Here is an 18,000-nt window from a genome sequence, read left to right on the forward strand (position 1 = left end):
GGGCCCTGCTGTCCCCATGATGGGTAGGAGATGCCCCAGACTAGCCACAGTGGGAGCCAGTTTATGGTCCTTGCAAATCAACTTCAGCAGAAAAAGGGCTTCCTGTGAAGGGGACTTGGCTCGGCTTATCACAGTGTATCTGCGTAGACGGATGTAAGTTATTTGATGTCACACGCTTCTCCTGAGCCAGATGCTTGTTTCCTGCAGAGCTCCTTCATGATGAACTCTAGCTGGGGTCCAGCACTCCTTTTGGCCTATGCAAATGCCCTGGTCAGCAGAATTTCCTGTCTGCCTGTGCTTTTTGCACAAAGCATCAAGCAGCCACATAAGACATCAACTTACAGAGAGCTGCTCAAGCCCAACCCATAGAGCTGAGGTCCTGCATTCCTGATCTGCCTTCTCTCCTCATGCTCTCCAGCCCCGGACTATCTCCAGATAATGGACAGCTCATGTCTCTTGCTTCTAGAAACCTTTGTGTAGCCACTCTTTCCCCATCCAGTCCCCCGGCCTCCATTGTCACCTTCTAGACCTTCCTGCTGTATGTACCAGCCTAGTTAGCATTGCTGGTATTTCTCTGATGAGGGTGAGCCATCTTTTTTGCTTGCTGTGTCATAAGGTACTTGCCCAGAGCCTGTGGAGAACTCAGCGATGAGAGCTGCTCGCCATGAAGGCCTGATTTCAGGTCACCGGTGTTGGCATAGTCATCATGTCACTTTCGTACATGCACTGTCTTGTACCTACAACTTATCTTTGCCTGCAGATAATAAGCTGAAGCCTTAATTTACCCCCATGACCTCTAGCCATTAGAGGTTGTCCACAGAACAGCACAGACCAGCACCGTGCCGGGAGAGCATCTTGACTTTAGTGGGAGAACAGCAGCAGTTCAGTGACCAGAGACTGAATTCACATTAGAGAAGCTGTCGGTAACTGGGCATAAGATGACATGAGTTACGTGACCTTTCAAGAGCCTTTCTAGATGGCTGAAGGCAGAGAGGCCGTCAAGGGAGGAAGGCCATGGTACCCTAGAGTCTGCTCCCTGATGTGACAGGAACGTAGACAGAAGAAATGCTGGAAGACTGGAGACCCACCAGGCTGGGTAGGATAGCAGTGGCTTTCTCCAGAACTCGTTTGAGTTGTCTGGCTTCTAAGAGAGGCATCCTTTAAGGTGGAGGAAACTGAATCTAGAGGGCTTAAGTGATTGGCTCAGGGTCACATGGTTAGGACCCAATTCTGTGCTTGTCCTATGGTGGTGACAGTGGCATACCCACTCCCTGGAGGCTCAACATGGTTCTAGGTCCAAAGTTCTGTGTCCATGGTCACGGCTGTGCCTTCTTGTTTCAGGTGACGCCATCTGGGCCCCATCCATCCTTCCTCACGGCACCCTCAGCACCTTAAGCCACCACCCTGAGCTACATTTTGGAGGGAAGATGGAATCCAAAGTCTCGGAAGGTGGCCTGAACGTAACCCTGACCATCCGCCTACTGATGCATGGAAAGGTGATGTGGGGCAGGAAGTGGGCACTGCCTTCCAGGGATTGCTCAGTACTTCTCCTCATTCTACACAGTCTCCAACCCACAGAGCTGTTGCATGTACAGTTCAAATTACACTTTTCTCAGAGCCGCTAAAGACTGGTTGGCCTAACACCTGTACCTCAATACCCTAGTGCCTGTCTCCCACAGGTGGGCACGGTCCTGCGGAGCCCATAGTCGCACCTCCTCACCCCAGCCCAGCAACTCAGGCCTTAGCCTGGGGCTGTGTTTTCTTCTACCCCGAGAAATCTAGCTTCCGGCACTTATGCAGGATTTCCTTCCAAGGCTGGCCGCTAGTTCTGGAATATCCAGCTTCCCAGGAAGCAAGTTCCTTTGCACCCGGACATCCCTTTTCTGTGGTGGAGAGTGCCCTTTCCTTTCCTCTTGTAGCACATTTCCACATGGGATTCTTTACAGATCTGCCTATAGTTCCTATGGCAGGAGGGCTAGAGCTGACCACTCCCTCCTCTTGTTTCCTGAGCCCATGCCGCACCTCCCACTCTGACTGGACCAGTAGCAGCTCTGGATTTCTGGGGGCTTGGCTAGAGTGAGAAAAGGTCAGACTTTGAAAGAGGTTTTCTTAAATGGCTGGAAGTCAGGCTGATCCTGTCCCAATCAACACGCCGTGGTAGAACCTTCCTGGGACTGTAGGCCGGACACACACACACACACACACACACACACACACACACACACACACACACACCCCACAGACATATGTCCAACTGCAGGATTTGTCAGGGGCTTCTCCAAGTGTCCTACCTCACAAACCAAGACCCAGCAGCAACGCTGTTTTCTTAGGCAGGGGTTTTCTTGAGGCCTTAAGTGCAGGAGTGACTTTCCCTCCTTGTTTATCTAGGAAGCAGCTGACTGTGTCTATGTCCTGCTCCCAGGCAGTTTGCTGATCAAACTCAGTTTCATCTCTGATCTCTGGCCAGCTAAGTACAGAGGAGCTGGATAGCCCGACACAGACATGTCTCTTTGACGAGAGTTTCAGCTCTCCCGAAGAGCAGGCGTGTGGCTCAGTGGCAAAGTACCTGTCCAGTCCATACAAGGCCCTGTTTCCATCCCCAACACTGTAAAAACCTCCTTTCTCCCTCGTGCCACATAGACTGTTTTTTGAAGCATCAGCTCCAGAATGCGCTGTGACATCATCTTACTGTGATTTTTTTTCCCCCTACAGGAAGTTGGAAGCATCATTGGGAAGGTAATTACTGAGTGAACTTTCCCTACCTTGGGGGTCTCTGTAAGGTGATAGACAAAGGCAGCAGCAGCTCCTGGTATTGACTGGTCCCAGCAGGTACACAGCCCCTGGCAGGCAATAGAGCACTACGCTAGAGGAAGCCAGCGTCCCAAGGAGCTCGGCCCGGGCAGCCCTGTTGACGCCGCTTCCCTGCTTAAACTACAGTACATGAATCTTGTTGATGGCTCTGGAGGAACCATGCAGGGAGCATCCTTCCTCGGCCCTGGCAGGGTCCCAGCTGGTCACTTTCAAGCTTCCTTTTTTCGCTTCAGTGACTGGTACAGCCGGGTTTCAGACCCTGGGAAGCATTACTGTGCTTGTGTTCTTCAGTGTCCTGTAACCCAAACATCCTGCGGTAGTTTAGTAACTCCTCTTTATACACCTAAAGCAAAAGACGAGTCCATGGGTGGGGGTGATCAGAAGCCTGCCGTGTGAAGGAGGAGAGGCTGGGCAGGCACTGCCCTCCTGGCATGCTGTATTTTGGTCATCTGTCCTAACTCTGTGCCTCTCCAGTAGAGGAGCTTCTAACTGCTCGGTGTCCCAACTCTGTTAACATTTCTGTGGAAAGGGTTTCTCGGGGCATCACCACTCATGAGACAGGGTGTGTGAAGCAGCTATAACCCCTGCCAGGCAGCCTCTGGCAACGGACCCACCCCGGTACCATATCTGACTGAAGTGCTGGCATGAAAACGGGCCTGAGTCTGATCAGAGCCTGCCCACATGGCCAGCTGTGCCACAGGGTGACTGTACCTCCCTTCCCATGCCTCAGCTTCTTCATCTGAAGTGCCCTGGATTGTGTGGCCCTGTGAGTGTAGAGACCAGCTAGCTCATGGGGAGGTGAGGACAGGGAACAGACTCGAGGCAGGCAGCACCTCATCACCTCCACTGTGCTAGGGCTCCCAGCAGCCAGGGCTGGGCTCCTCCAGGCGCAGGTCCCCTCCACCTGCCAGTGACAGACTTCCTTATCTGTATCTATTCCAGAAAGGAGAAACGGTGAAGAAGATGCGTGAAGAGGTGAGTGCTTTCCACCCCAGATGCCATCCTCTCTCTAGATCAGGTTGGCACTGCCTGTGGCTCTCATGAACCTTCTCTCTGTATCAGGGACGGCAAAGCAAAGAGAGGCAGGCCTCTCTGACATGCTTGCATATATACAGTGTTCATCTGGAGAGGGCCTAAGTTCTCCTAGGGACCACTGGGACTCTTACTAATTAGACTTCTAGCTGGGCAGTGGTAGTGCACACCTTTAATCCCAGCACTAAGGAGGCAGAGGCAGGCATACCTCTGAGTTCAAGGTCAGCCTGGTCTATAGAGTGAGTTCCAGGACAGCCAGGGCTATACAGAGAAACCCTGTGTTGAAACAATCAACAACAACAAAAAATCCTACTTAGGTAGGGCATGATAATTCATATCTGTGATCCTAACACCAAGGAGACAGAGGGAGAAGAACCGAAGTTCAGTACCATTCTACATGGGAAGTTTAAGGCTAGTTTGGTTACATGAGACCCTGCCTTTAAAAAAACAAAACAAAACAACCTTAAAATTTCAATTTGATGGGGCTTTCTGGCAAGGATTTCACTGTTTAGAATGAGAGTTCTCAAGTGTGTCTCAGCCTTAGCATCTGTGCCTGAAGTTGTCTGCAAGCCTGGAGAAGCCAGGCCTGCACAAGACAGCTTTTCTCCTGCCAGCTGCATTTCCTCTCCTCTCACCATAGAGTGGCGCCAGGATCAACATCTCAGAGGGAAACTGCCCAGAGAGAATCGTCACCATCACCGGCCCAACTGATGCCATCTTCAAGGCCTTTGCCATGATCGCATACAAGTTTGAGGAGGTAAGGCACAGGCCGGAGCCTGCATGAGGCCTGCTTCCAGCTGCCCCCACCATTCGTCTGTTTGTTTGCCTCACCTGGTTGAGGCACTGGCTTGCTTCGTGACAAGGCTGCTTTGGAGTTCTCTTCACCCTCAGTGCCTCAGGTGTTCACCCCTGCCTCTGTCCGGTGCCCTTCCTTCTCTGTAAAGCTGGCTGCCTCTATCGTGTTCCCAGTGGAGAAGCCCACCTCCTTTGTTTCCCAGGCACCATGCAGAGCCTCAGAACACAGGCCTCCCACCTCCCAACATGCCTACCATTGTGTGTCTTAGGCTGTACTCACACCTGTAGGGTCCAGCTGGCTCTGTCTGGCACATGGCCCCAGATGAAGCTGTAGGCTCAACTCTGGTCTCAGCTACATGTGCTGCAGCAACCCCCTCTCCCACCCTGAGAGTTTATATAGCTGTGGCTTAGCTGGAGACGGAAGTCAGTTTTCATGTCAGGAGATGTACGCATATTCATGTATGTGTCTATGTAATACTTCTGTGACTCAGTGAGTCACTCTTCATGTTTTTAGTGTTTCTATTTAATGTTTAGTCACACATGGTGACCAAGCTGTCGTATTTTTTCTGTCATAAGTGAAGGGTGATTGTCAAATTACGAGGTGGGCTTTGTGAGTGAGAATAAGAAGACTGTAAAGGCGGAGCTCACGCTAGCAAGGACTCGGAGGAGGACAACATCACATAATGGACAGAGAGAAGAGTTTAGGTATGCTGTAAGGGTGGCCGTGGGTATGAGGACTAGAGATGCCCGACTCCCTGGCAACCAGGCATCCTGTAAGAGTTGTGAGAGCAAGGATTTTCTTTCTCTGGTGATCCCTGACTTAGAAGTAGGAGCAAGCCCTAGGGAAAATATGGGTACCCAAGCTTTGGCCATCCTCAGTTGTGGCCACAGAGGCTGCTACAGATGCATGGGCCATTCTCATGCCACCCACAGCCTGGGCATGAGTTTGCTGAATTCCTCATGTGCCCTTGCAGGAGGCCAGCCAATAAGTAAAGGCTTGCGAGCAAATGCTCATTATGCGGGGCTCAGATGCCTTGGTGGCTACCGGTGTTGGAAGACCACCTTGGCCTTCTTGTTTCTGTGTCATGACCATCATGTACTGAGCGTATGATTCTTTAGAACATGTAGGGTCCTGGTAGAGATCACATGGCCACCATGACAGAAGCAAAAGCTGTTTACAATCCAAGAGCTCTGATGTCCAACCCGGGCCAAGAGAACCACCTAGGGACTGTGAAGTTCAACATGGTAGATCTGACCTTGACATGCTGCGTAGCTGCTCTTTGATCCCAGCATATCAGGGAGTCGTCCCAACGGCACAGATGTGGCCATGAGCAGCCTGGAAGAAGTCTAGAATAAGCTGCCATCTTGCGCTGCTTGGCCAGTGGGTGGGAACAGTCCACCAAACACCTGGGGTTCAGACGCATTAGCCACTTCTTCCAGAAGCAGGCGGGACTCGAGCAGTCTTTTCTCCAGTACAACTCATCAGGGGAGCTCAGCTCTGGTGGTTCTCTGAGCAGTGGCCTAGTGACTTGTGGGAGAGGGCCCGAGTGATTACGCCAGCCTTGTCTTGAAATACCTGGCATGAGGATCTGAGGAGGTAAGGGTCCATATCCAGAGAAGTCTTGCGTCCTTTTCCTGCAGTGCCCAGGAACCTGTCTGAGACAGGTATGTCCTGGCCCCAGAGGCAGTGATGCCTGACAGAGGCCCGTAGAAGCCAGAAAAGAGTTGCTGCTGAGTACCGGTCTGGATGAAGCTCTGTTGGCAGCGTCATGACTTGGATTTTGTTAAATTTAAAATTACCTGATTGATAAACTCTAATGATTGCTTTCCTGGGAGGAAGATAGACTGCCAAGCGTCTACTGAGCATGTAGGGCCAGATGCCTGTGTCATTGCGAGCAGAACGCCATTGCGGCCATGCCCTTTGCCTCAGTGGACGAAAGCAGACTTGCCAGTTCAGTCCTAAGCTCTAGGGATCCGTGGTATTCTGGGAGATTGAGGGCTTCGGCTACCCTTTGGGTCCTCTAAGAATGGAATTAGAGTATGTTCTACCCTGATTTCACAAAATAAGAAGAGATGAGGAGCTTGATAACCAATGGCCATTTGAAAAGGAGAGGATGACGCACTGCTCAGGTTTCTACCAGTGTCCTTGACCTGAGTTACCCTCGTACAAAACGAAATGGTTTATTTTGGCTCACAGTTCCAGAGTTGGTAGTGTGTGGTGAAGCAGGACCACCGCTTTTAGGCTTCTGGTGGGAGTGGGCCATAGGAGTTCGTGGTTCTGAGAGGAGTACATACATGGATACCTCGTGGCTGGGACATGAAAATAAGAAAGAGGCTGGCTCCCCCGGCACCCTTCGATAGCACACCGCTGATGAGCTAAAATCTCCACAAGGCCCATCTTAGGTTTCTGCCCCTCCCGGTAGTCCAGCTGAGGACAAGGCCTTCAACATGGACATTCAGAGGACATTCCCAACAAAGTTTTACTCTTAGCCCCTAAAGGCTCAGATCTATCCTACAACACAAGATTCATTCAGTCATAGCTGTTAGAACATTTATCCGAAGCCTGAGTCTCGAAGCACTGAGGCAAAGTGCTGTGAGCCCTTACAGAAATCCCAAGTTACATACTCAAGATACACAGTGAAGACTCTACCATTCCAACCACTTCAGAAGGAAGGAATCGGGGAGAAGTAGGGTAGAACTGGACCAAAGCACAAGGCAAACAAAACAAACAAAAACCAGCCCAGCAAGGCGAGCACTAAGTCCTGCAGTTCTAGGTTGATCTGAAGGATGTGGGAGGGCTGAACCAGTGGACGCTGCCAACTGTGAGGCCCAGGCCTCTGCAAGTGGCTGCTGCCTCAGCTGCCGAGCAGAAGTTACAGGCACTTCGCTCTGAGCAACCAGCACCTAGGGCTCAGGAGCCCGGCACCTGTCAAAGTCTGTTGAGCTTAGCGTTAGAGCATTGTGTCTGCGTGTGGCGTTGTGCAGGGTTCCGCAGGCCTGTGGGCCGCACTGCACTGTGTCGGGTTCACATGTCACCCACTGGGTCTTCAGTTATCACGTTGCTGAGTGGTACAAATGGTGCCAGTGAGATTGGATTCATGTGGTGCCGACAGGATCCAGGCCAAGTGCTTTTCCAGCCAAAGCTGGAGGCCAGCACTTGTTCAGCTGTCGAGCTGTGCCCATTGCCTGCCACTGCCACCCTGCGCTGCGGTCTCTGCTGCTTTCCTCGTTGTGATAGCCTGCACTACTAAAAGTAGGCAAGGGACAACCACTCATGAGACATCCTTACTGGGGACCTGATGTTCCAACACCAGGGGAGGCAACTCAGGAGACCCTTTCAGCTGAATCCTTGAGTAAGCCCGAGCCGCCTGCTTAAGAGCCTGAAAAGGAGTGTTTGGACCAATCACAGTCATTAAGGTTTGTATTTGGAGTAATCACAGCCTCCCCACTAGTGAAAAGAGAATACTGCTTCCACCAGGGAGAGTGCGCCCCCTCTGGCCAAATGGTTTCTCGGGGCTTGTGATCACGAAAGGTCTGGTACAACTACTCAAACAGCCCTGGCTAAGGCTGCTCCTTAGGAGCCAGAGCAGTTGGCTGTCATCTCGTGCACTGGTTGTCTCAAGGTATCTGTGTGTGTTCAGATGGCTGGCACAGGTGTAAGGGCAGCTAGCCGTTTGACTCACAGTCCTTTTTGTTCAAGGCAGCTTAGATAGCAAAAGAAAGTTCAATAGCTTCTAATCAGAGAACCAAAACTTCATATCCCTAATGATGGGCATTAAAAAGAATGTTTATAATGAGCTTGTAGAACTTATCATTAATATTATTAGTAATTTTAAAAGTTTAGAAAGTGCTTTGAAAACTTGTCCAGTATCCAGGGATGTGGATACACCTCTTCTTCTTCTTCACGTGGACACAATGTCATGGCTTCTAAGTACCCTCCGGGTTTAGGCCTAGGCAGTCCTGGATGGGCAAGGTACCCTAGAGCTCTCTTCCTCAAGACTCTGCTCTGGAAAGTGTTTGTAACAATTTGCGCTTATGCATCTCTGTGCCTATGCTGACAGTGGCCATGCTAGGTGTTGTATTTCTCCAGGCATCTTCGCTGTTACCCTGGTACAAAGAACTTGAATTCCATTTTGTGGCACTTAAGTCTCTGTAGCACTCTGTCACCCTTTGCTGTACTTTTGACCATGTTCCTTCTCTGGAAAAATTGCAAATTTCCAACTCTTTCTGCTTGTTTTGTTTTTCTCTCTTCTGTAGTAGGAAATTGAACCAGGGTCCTGAGCAAGCCCGGAAAGCACTCCAAACTGAATTGCACTTTGCCTGCTCTTTATTTTCACTTCTGATTCTCACTATGAATTTGGTTAAGAGCAGCCATTGTTACCCATTTTGTGTGCATGTGTATGTGTGTGTGTGAGAGAGAGAGAGACTGTTGTGTTGTCTTGACATTTCCAGCCTTTGCTCTATTCTCAGCAGAGTCCTCATTTCTACTGAAACCTCATCAGTGTGGTCCTTCCACATTGATGCCCCAGCAGAATCATGTCCAAGCTCCGCCTGAACCATTCCATGCCATTGCTAGATTGGTTCTCCAAACTCCTCTCATAAAACAGTTCTAAAGCCTCCACTGCATTATTAAGGGTAGTCCAACAATACTCCTATTCCTTAAAACCAATGGACAGGTTGCTGGACAGGTTTCCAGTACAGTAACAACTACCCAAGATAAACCAGCTTATAAAGAAGAGGCTTATTTGGGCTCATGGTTTTAGAGGGTTTACTCACAATTAAGTGTAGCCATTGCTTTTAGGACTCAGGTTGTTGGAGTTTTTATCATATCATGGCAGGTGCATGTGATATAGCCAAACCATTTGCCCCATAATCAAGATGCAAATAAAAGGCAAAGAAGGGACTGAACGCCAACCCTTCAAGGACACGCCCCCAGTGATATCGTCTCCTACTAAGCCCCACCCCTTAAAGTTTCCATCCCCTCTTATATTAGTTGCATTTCTTGTTGCTGTAGTGAAGTACCCGACAGAAAGCAACCAATGGGGGGAAGGGTTTGGCCTATAGGTCAAGAGCACCGTCCATCATGGCATGGCGGCAGGAACGTGAGACAGCTGCTCACAGTACATCCATCAGAAAGCAGAGATGAGTGTTGTTACATTCATCTTCTCTTTTCATTCAGTCTGCGACTCTAGGCCAAAGAATTTACATTTACAGTGAGCCTTTGTACCTCAGTTAAGCCAATCCAGACACGCCCGGAGTCTGGTCTCCTAGGTGATCCTAGATCCTGTCAAGTTGACAGTTCAAAATTAACTATCACATCTCCCAAAAGCAACCCAGGCTGGAAGCCAAGCCTTTAATACTAGGACCTCTGGAGGACATTCCAGATGGAAGCTCTAACAAATGGATTCGATAGGGATGTTGGAATGATATAGCTCAGTCTGTCATTCACACGTAACAGCTTCCTGTGGTTGTCTGAATTTAGGTCTGTAGTGCTGATCGTAGAGGGTCTCTGAGATGTACTGGAACGACTTTTCTCCTATGTGAAACACTGGATTGTGGTTTGCGCTGAGAAGCATGAAGCTAGGGTTTAAGCGTCAGCTCTCTGGAGTTTCACTGCGGCTGCGTTTTTTGGTAATGGTGTGAGATACAATCCCCTCCATGCAGCTCTAGAGCCGCGTTCCTTGAGGAGACAGCGCCTCCTGGTGGAAGGTATAGAGCGGTGCCTGGGGAGCAGCCTCAGCCTGAGTCCCCTCATTTGCCACCTTTGCCTGTAGCAGGACAGTGTGGCGTCAGCATGGAATCCTAAACTCACCAGGAAAAAGGGATCTGCAAGCAGTGGGCAGTGTGGCCATAGAGTTGGTTTATTTGTCTTTGGCCTAAGGATTTCAAGGCATCCTGGGAGCTCTATTTGTTTTATGCCAGGGACTAAACTGAGAACCTGGCACATTCTTAGCCCCTGCTGTCGCTGAACTACACCCCAAGTCCTGAAAGTGCTGCTAATTGTAATTGCCACTGATCCTTTCTGCTTCCCAGAACACTGGTAATGAGGCAGTGTTAGTAATGGGTAGCCAACTCCATAGTACTGCCCCCTGGAAAACGGCATTGTACCCAGTATTTTGTATAAAAGTTGATGTGCTCCCCTCCGTGAAATAAAACCAAGCTATTTTTAGCAGCTTTAAGGGCTATAGCTTTCTGCAAGGTGCTTTGTCACCTCCTGAAACACACATAGAGTCAATAAAACACCCTTGATCCAAGAGACCGGAAACCATATATAAAACCTACTGGGAGTGGTTCGGAGGGCCTGAGCCAAGTCTTGCCTTCTCATTTCTTCCATCCTTGTTTTGCTAAGAAGGTGGCATGTGGCCTGAAAATTCCTGTCTCTTGCAGTCTCTCTCTAATGTTTTCAAAGTACTAGCCATTCTTTTCCTGTCGATAACAACATAGCACATGGTGGTCACACCACAGCCACCACAGGGATGAAAGGTTGTGCCATAGTCTATGCTAGATGGCAACCAAAAGCAGCCCCCAGGCTGGGGGTGAACGGAAGGGGAGCTCAATAGCACAAAGGTGGGTCCAGATGCAGAATGAGCAGTAGGCGCAGAGGCCTCTGGGTCCTCTGTCTGGATAGAGGCGGGGTCCAGGACAAGGAGAAATGGAGGGACATGAACAAGCTGCCCAAATGGAGCAGCTGCAGTGGCGAGGGCAGAGCTGGATGGACAAGGAGTTAGCCACTCTCCCTGGTACAACAGCTGAAGGGTCTGGGCAGGAGCAGCGACTCACTAGAAGCAAGGCTCGCTAGTGATCACCCAGGAAAAGTGGGGATTTGTTTCTAGATAGTTGGGAATTAGAAGTGGAGCTGGACATGAGGAAAGGCATGTGGTCAAGTCCTGGCTGTTTAGCCCAGCACTCCAAACGCTTGGGCGCGACTTTCTAGCAGAGCGGTATTTGTTCTCAGCCTCTTTCCCGCAGACGGGGCTGCCTCCTCTGTAATCAGGCTCCCTGATACAGAGGTTCCTCTGGGCTTTCCTGGAAATGGGGTGTTGGACTCTCACAATTCCATCTGACCAGCTGTAAAAGACTCTCAGGAGTGTCCTCCAACCTACTCTCCACTGACCCTAAGCAAGTCTACTTCATGCATCTGTCTAGGTCCTTGCTGCCAACAGATTTTCTTGATGAGGTCAGATGTGACCATGTACCTTCTTAAGCTGTGCCCTGCCCTGAGTCCCCTGTGACTCACTGACTACCCAACCTTGCAAATTCGTGTGCATAGTTGGCACATGTGGCCATCTGGCCCATGTTTCCTGTTCCTTCTAAGCTTGGCCTGGCTCTGAAGGTTCCATGATCACCAGGTCCACCTTCTGAGTGTTTTCTCTATGCAGGAGAGGGTCCCTTGAGTTCTTCCCAGTGTGCAGTGAAGCAGGTGGAGGCAGAGATACTGCATACCTGTCCTCGCAGTGTCCCTGAGCCACACAGCTGTGCTCATGAGCATGAGTCCAACGTGGCTGTTTTCTCCTCCCTAGGACATCATTAATTCCATGAGCAACAGCCCTGCCACCAGCAAGCCCCCAGTGACACTGCGACTAGTGGTCCCTGCCAGCCAATGTGGGTCTCTGATCGGGAAAGGCGGCTCCAAGATCAAGGAAATCCGGGAGGTACTGCCCACCCCATTGCATGTCTCCACAGTGTGCAAGCGCACGCACTGATGGCTGAGACCCTGAGGGCTCAAAACTGGTGTGCAGCCATGAAAATCAGACTTGCCGGTGAAAAGTGGGATGTGGGGAACCTTGCCACGTTTCCATGAGCACACAGTGTCCTGTCCGGGAGTAGCCCTGCTTTGCCAAGGACAAGAACAAAGATGGGGTGGAGGTCCTTGGACCTTCATGATTTAGCACCCAGGTTCTGTGGCTCTGGGCACACTCACGCTTGGGTTCTGTGCCTGTAATGTGCCTCTTTGTCCATCAGATCCTGCCTCCTACACTAATGAGCCTGAACTTGATGTGGATTGAAAAAAATGTTACTTCAAGGAAGGCCAAGTCCTTCCCTTAACCAGGAGGGCAACTGTCCTCTCTTGATTCCTTCCTATCCTCTTCTGTGACTTAGAAGATGCCAGGACACCTAAGCCTTGGCCAGTGCCAGGTTCACCCCGTGTGACTCCTTAACATTGTCACCAAGGTGTATGTGTGCCTCACTTTTCCTGAGGATTTAACTAGTCCCTTGAGGCGTGTGGTAGCCAGTTACCAAGAGCAGGCAAATCGCAGGTCTGGCTTCCTGGCCTCCATGTGACCTACTTCCATGGAGGGAGAAGAATCACTGTGTTGGAACTTCCATGGAGGGAGAAGAATCACTGTGTTGGAAAGAGTAGTTCTGTTTCCCTGTAGATGGTCTCTACAGATTCAGAGCCTCCTGAGATGGGGCAGCACCTTTTCCGGAAGTCACAGTTTCCTAAGAGGATGTGCAGAGGCAGGATCGAAGGACAGGTGACATTTGGGTGCTAAGATGAGGGAAGGGAGGGCACTGTGACCTCTTAAGGCCTTACTTTTCTTTTTCTTTTCTTTCTTTCTTTTCTTTCTTTCTTTCTTTTCTTTCTTTCTTTCTTTCTTTCTTTCTTTCTTTCTTTCTTTCTTTCTTTCTTTTTTTTTCTTTTTTTCTTTTTTTTTTTTTTTTTTTTTTTTTGAGATAGGGTTTCTCAGGGTAGCCCTGGCTGTCCTGACATTCACTTTGTAGATGAGACTGGCCTCACAAAGATTGACCTGCCTCTGCCTCCCAAGTGCTGGGATTAAAGGCATGTGCCCCCACCACCTGGCTAAGGCCCTGTTTCTAATGAAGGATTTTCACAGTACAGATCACCCTGAATGCATCTCCAAGAGCCGGAGGTGCTGTTGCTCTTGTATGTGTTGTTACCCACAATCCACTGTTGTTCTTTCAACTGCCCTTCTCTGCAGTCCACAGGTGCTCAGGTCCAGGTGGCAGGTGACATGCTGCCCAACTCCACAGAGCGGGCAGTGACTATCTCAGGGACCCCAGATGCCATCATCCAGTGTGTGAAGCAGATCTGTGTGGTCATGCTGGAGGTACAGTATGAACGTCGTGAGCCAACACACGTCACCTGCCCACCTTGCTCAGTGCTGGGCTGGCTCTCCATGTGACTCTGTAGCTTTGTCACTAAGGTGCCTGCACATCAGTTGACCTGAGAAATCCTAGAGTCACTTGGGGTGTGTGGGGATCAGACATCAAGAACAGACAGATTCCCAGACTCGGGCTTCCTGCCCTCCAGCAGGAGCCAGGCAGGCTGAAGGGACACCCTTGAAAGTGTCTCCTGACGTTAGCCTGTGGCCATCATCTTGTCTGGCTGTAAGTGGGGGAGCAGGGGTGGGCAAATCACGGGGTTTCGGCCTTGGCAGTGGCAGGTGTGGGGAAGGATAAAGGGAAGTCTCTTGCCTCTCAGGCCATCCAGCACAGCAGGCCTATAGGTCTGCAGCTGTCAAGAGAACTACTGCGCTGTCCTCAGGGTGGGACTCAGGACAGACCCAAAGAAAGAGAAAGAGGTGGGAACAGAGGGGTAAGACAGAAGAAAGGAGGAGCCTCGGGACAGGGACATCAGTCAAGGATGGAGAATTCACAGGAGCTTCTGCACTTGCGCCCATCCCTCAAGCTACTTCTGCAAGTGAGACCATTTGAAGCGTGCTGACCTCTGCCCTCCCACAGTCCAAGCTGAGGCCACTGCCACATCTCCACAGAACACGACTGAGCAGCTGCTGTATCGTCTTTTCTGTGACATTATGCTCAAACCTCACACTTAACTCTTTTTTTTTTAAATGTTTACATAGTCTTAGTTTCCTCAAGCATATTTTGTGAAGTTAAAGATGTTTTTCAAAATGTCATTCTCGTGCAGTTTTCCACACATACTGGTCAGGGTGATGGGATGGTTCCATCACAGGAGCCCAGCAGCTGGGGGTCATCACTAAGGACTTGCTCTTTCTGGTACTGTCATCTGCCCCAAGCAGGGCAAAACACGTCATCAGCTCAGTGGCACCCTTGGGGTGACAGTCATCAGGAGCCAGCAGCCCCCTTCTCAGGACACAATATGTGTCCTCGCCAGAAGCTCCAAGCAGACTTTTGGGCTAATGGTAGTGAGCAAATGCCTGGGGCTGTGTGTCAGAACGCACATCTCTAGATGGTATGAGATATGAAAGAAGCCATGGCCTTGCACATTGTGGACGTCAGCAGTGGAAGCTGACCTATCAGGGACACCCCACTCTCATTTGCACGAAGCAGTTTGCAGAAGCTGAAGGGTGTGGTCTCCTTCACCAGGAAGGAAGACATCACCTTGAAAAGAGCCTCACTTCTGCCTAAAAAACAGCAAGAAAAAAGCAAAAGATGGATCCAAGACCCTGTTTGTCAAAGGCCTTTCAAGCTTGCCAGAGCGCTATACCTTTTGTATCCCCACAATCACAAAAAGCCCCACCCTCAGGAGATGTACTTGGGTGAGGCCTGCAAAGAAAGCAAGTGTTGCCATTATGGACTTCTTGCCTCCCAACTCTGGTGCCTCATGCGCCTGTGAGGAGCATCCAGCGGGCCTTGCCTACCCAGGGGATGTTGAAGGTGTGAGCCCAGAAGGTCACTTTTCTGTGGGTAGCTAAAAATGAAACTAGGCCTTCTGAGTGGGCCCAGGGAGCCCCTGTGTTAGGAGGGAAGCAGCCTGGAGCTCAGGCGAAGGTGACCCTAGGATTTGGAGACTTGGCAGGAACAGTGGAGCAGCTACAGTAGGTGCTGGACACAGTAGAGCACTTGCATAACCTTGTACCAAGGATGCCCTAGCAAACAAGGTTTACACAAAGGCTCTACTGTAAGCCTTTTTTTTTTTTTTAGGGCCCCAGCAATGGGAATATGGGCATTTCTTTCAAGGGCCAGCTCAGACAGTTTCTTTTGCCCATTGCTGTCAGCTCCAGAGTAAGGAATATTCCAAGGGCACACTTTCAGTGGGCTCCTGCAGGCTGTGGCCACTGCCCTTGCAGAGACGGCCTGTGCTAAAGTTACTCGTTGCTGTAACAGAAACCCGATAAAAGTGACTTACATGCGGGACACTTTATCATGGCTTATACTGTGGGGAGGGGGGTTGTTAGCGACCATCATGGCAGGAGCGGCATGGTGGCAGGAGCAGAGGACACCCAGGCTTGCTGCAGCTGCAGTCAGAAGGCCGAGAATAATGACTGCTAGTGCCCAGCTCACTTTCTCCTTTTTATCTAGCCCAGGACTCCAGCCCATAGAATGGTGTTCCCCAGGCATGCTCAGAAGCTAAGCTAATGTAGGTAATCACCACAGACATGCCATCCCCAGAGGCTCATCTCCTAGGCTAGCCTGTCAAGTTTCGAATGTTAATCCTTGATCTGCCACCTAGCCAAGAGCTCCAGCCTTTCTGCCGTGCTGGCTTCAGCTAGTGTCTGGAGCTGGAGGAGGTGGAGCAACCTCTGACCAGTGTGGAGAGGATAAGGTGGGACTTGTTGGCATCCGAGGACAGCACTCATCTGAGGGGAGAAGCCTGAGTTCTGGATCCAAGGGTTCTCAAGGAAAACTGTAGCAGACTTCATCACGGTGGAATCCCATTTGGCCCCTGCAAGCTACCTGGTCTTTCCACTGGTGAAATGGAATGATTCTAAGCTGTTCTAATCGGCCACCTCTGTAGGCCAAGCGGAACTTGGGTTGCTAGACGTCAGTTCCCAATGTGAGTTGTGCTCAAGATCGGCTTTTCCCATGGACTCAAGACTGTGTTTTATCAAAGGATTCAAGCTCATCCTCTGCAGGCTCTGCCATATCTACCATCAGATCCCCATGGGACCACCTCAGGAGGGAAGGGGGGTGTGGTACACCAAGCTATCAGGCGTCAGCGGTTAACAAGCAGGCGGTCCAGCTACATCAGCTCTCCTGTGGAACCCTACTCCTCCCTGGCTGGCCACAGGGTCTATTCAGGATAAGTAGCAAACAGTGCGAGCTTGAAAGAAGCAATGCCCACCCCAAGGAAGAAGGCAGTGAAGATGCAGAGTTTGCCCTGCCTCAGTGTGCTGAGGACAGACTCATCTCCTTTTTACGTCCCCGGGTGCTCCTCCCCTCACTGTTGTGGCCTGTGGAGCCTTGGCTGGCCACATCTGGAGGGGTGGGGGTCCCACAGAGGGGTGGGTGTGGGAAGGCAGCCCAAGGCCAACAGCAAAGCTGTTCTAACCGCTCTCTCCCTCTCCTGTCCCTTTTCCTAGTCCCCACCGAAAGGTGCCACCATCCCCTACCGCCCAAAGCCCGCCTCCACCCCTGTCATTTTTGCAGGTGGTCAGGTAAGAGCCGACCCGCTCGCGGCCTCCACTGCCAACCTCAGCCTTTTACTGCAGCACCCGCCGCTGCCCGTTAGTGCACTCAGGTTTTCTCGCCTTCTCACGTGCACGTCTCCCACCCTGCGATGGACACAGAGCTCTCTGGCTCACACCAGGCGGAGGGTGGGAGGGGCTTGGGGAGGCATGACTGCAACTCACAGCTATCGCCCGGAGACACACTGCCCAGCGAGACCCCTGAGTGACACAGGAGAGACCCGCAGACCCACGCAGATTTAGGTGCTGCCTAGCAACGCCTGTCAGACCTTCTTTGAAGATGTTGCTGGGCACTTAGGTAGTGGACAGAAACATCCTGGGTGATCATGGCTTGGGTTTGAATCCTCTAGAGCTACATCTGAGACTCGGGGAGTGGCAGGCACATCCCTGTGAGGAGATGGATGGCCTCAGGCTAGCCCATGTTCCCCTGTGGCTGGGATCCACCCCTGCTACCCCCTTGCCTTACTGGGTAGACATCCACACAGGCAGAGCTCACATTCACAAACCTCATCCTTGAGTTGGTGACCAGCATCCGTCTCCTAGAGCAGGGGGTTGGAAGGTAGAGGGGAAAAGAGCTTGTGTCTGGAGCAGCACTGGCCAGAAAGGACAGGGACTGGAGAAGGCCCCAATCCGGTTTCCTTACATGGTCACTGAAACTCAGATACCCCCCTTAGATCCACAAGACCCAACCCCACAGATGACTTCAACATGGACAGCCAGGGGTCCGTCCAGAAGAGCTCTGTGTCCTGTCAGCCGCGATGTGTGTCTTTGTTCAAGGGAGAGTTAAGTCAGAGACTCCCCATAGGCGACACAGCTGGCAGAGTAGACACAGGGTTTTACTGTATTATTCAAAAAGAAAGGCATAGAGAGCGTTTCCTCTAGTCTTCCTCCACAGTATAAAGGGAATGAGAGCAGCATGTGTAGCATGTGCGGGCTCAAACTTGTTGGCCCTGACTCCCTCCCTACTCTCCTGGTTTACACATGCGCAGTCTGCTGGCTCAGGTCTGCC

At 51.0% G+C, this 18,000-nt stretch overlaps 1 protein-coding gene across 10 annotated transcripts in view; it reads left to right on the plus strand.

Annotated features, from left to right (window-relative positions):
• The window catches only part of Pcbp3 (poly(rC) binding protein 3), a 188,767-nt gene that overhangs the window by 149,649 nt on the left and 21,118 nt on the right, over window positions 1–18,000 (plus strand). For 6 of the 10 annotated variants that reach the window (XM_060369310.1, XM_060369309.1, XM_060369311.1 and 3 more), the window contains 7 exons: window positions 1,342–1,496; window positions 2,713–2,736; window positions 3,754–3,786; window positions 4,484–4,600; window positions 12,159–12,290; window positions 13,581–13,709; window positions 16,887–17,030. In XM_060369310.1, coding sequence (XP_060225293.1) covers window positions 1,342–1,496; window positions 2,713–2,736; window positions 3,754–3,786; window positions 4,484–4,600; window positions 12,159–12,290; window positions 13,581–13,709; window positions 16,887–17,030 — 734 coding nt within the window. The remainder of the gene's footprint in view (window positions 1–1,341; window positions 1,497–2,712; window positions 2,737–3,753; window positions 3,787–4,483; window positions 4,601–12,158; window positions 12,291–13,580; window positions 13,710–16,886; window positions 17,031–18,000) is intronic. The other 4 variants (XM_060369314.1, XM_060369315.1, XM_060369312.1 and 1 more) reach the window with 1 other exon arrangement.

This window comes from Meriones unguiculatus, chromosome 16 (assembly GCF_030254825.1).
Source record: "Meriones unguiculatus strain TT.TT164.6M chromosome 16, Bangor_MerUng_6.1, whole genome shotgun sequence".
NCBI lineage: Eukaryota > Metazoa > Chordata > Mammalia > Rodentia > Muridae > Meriones > Meriones unguiculatus.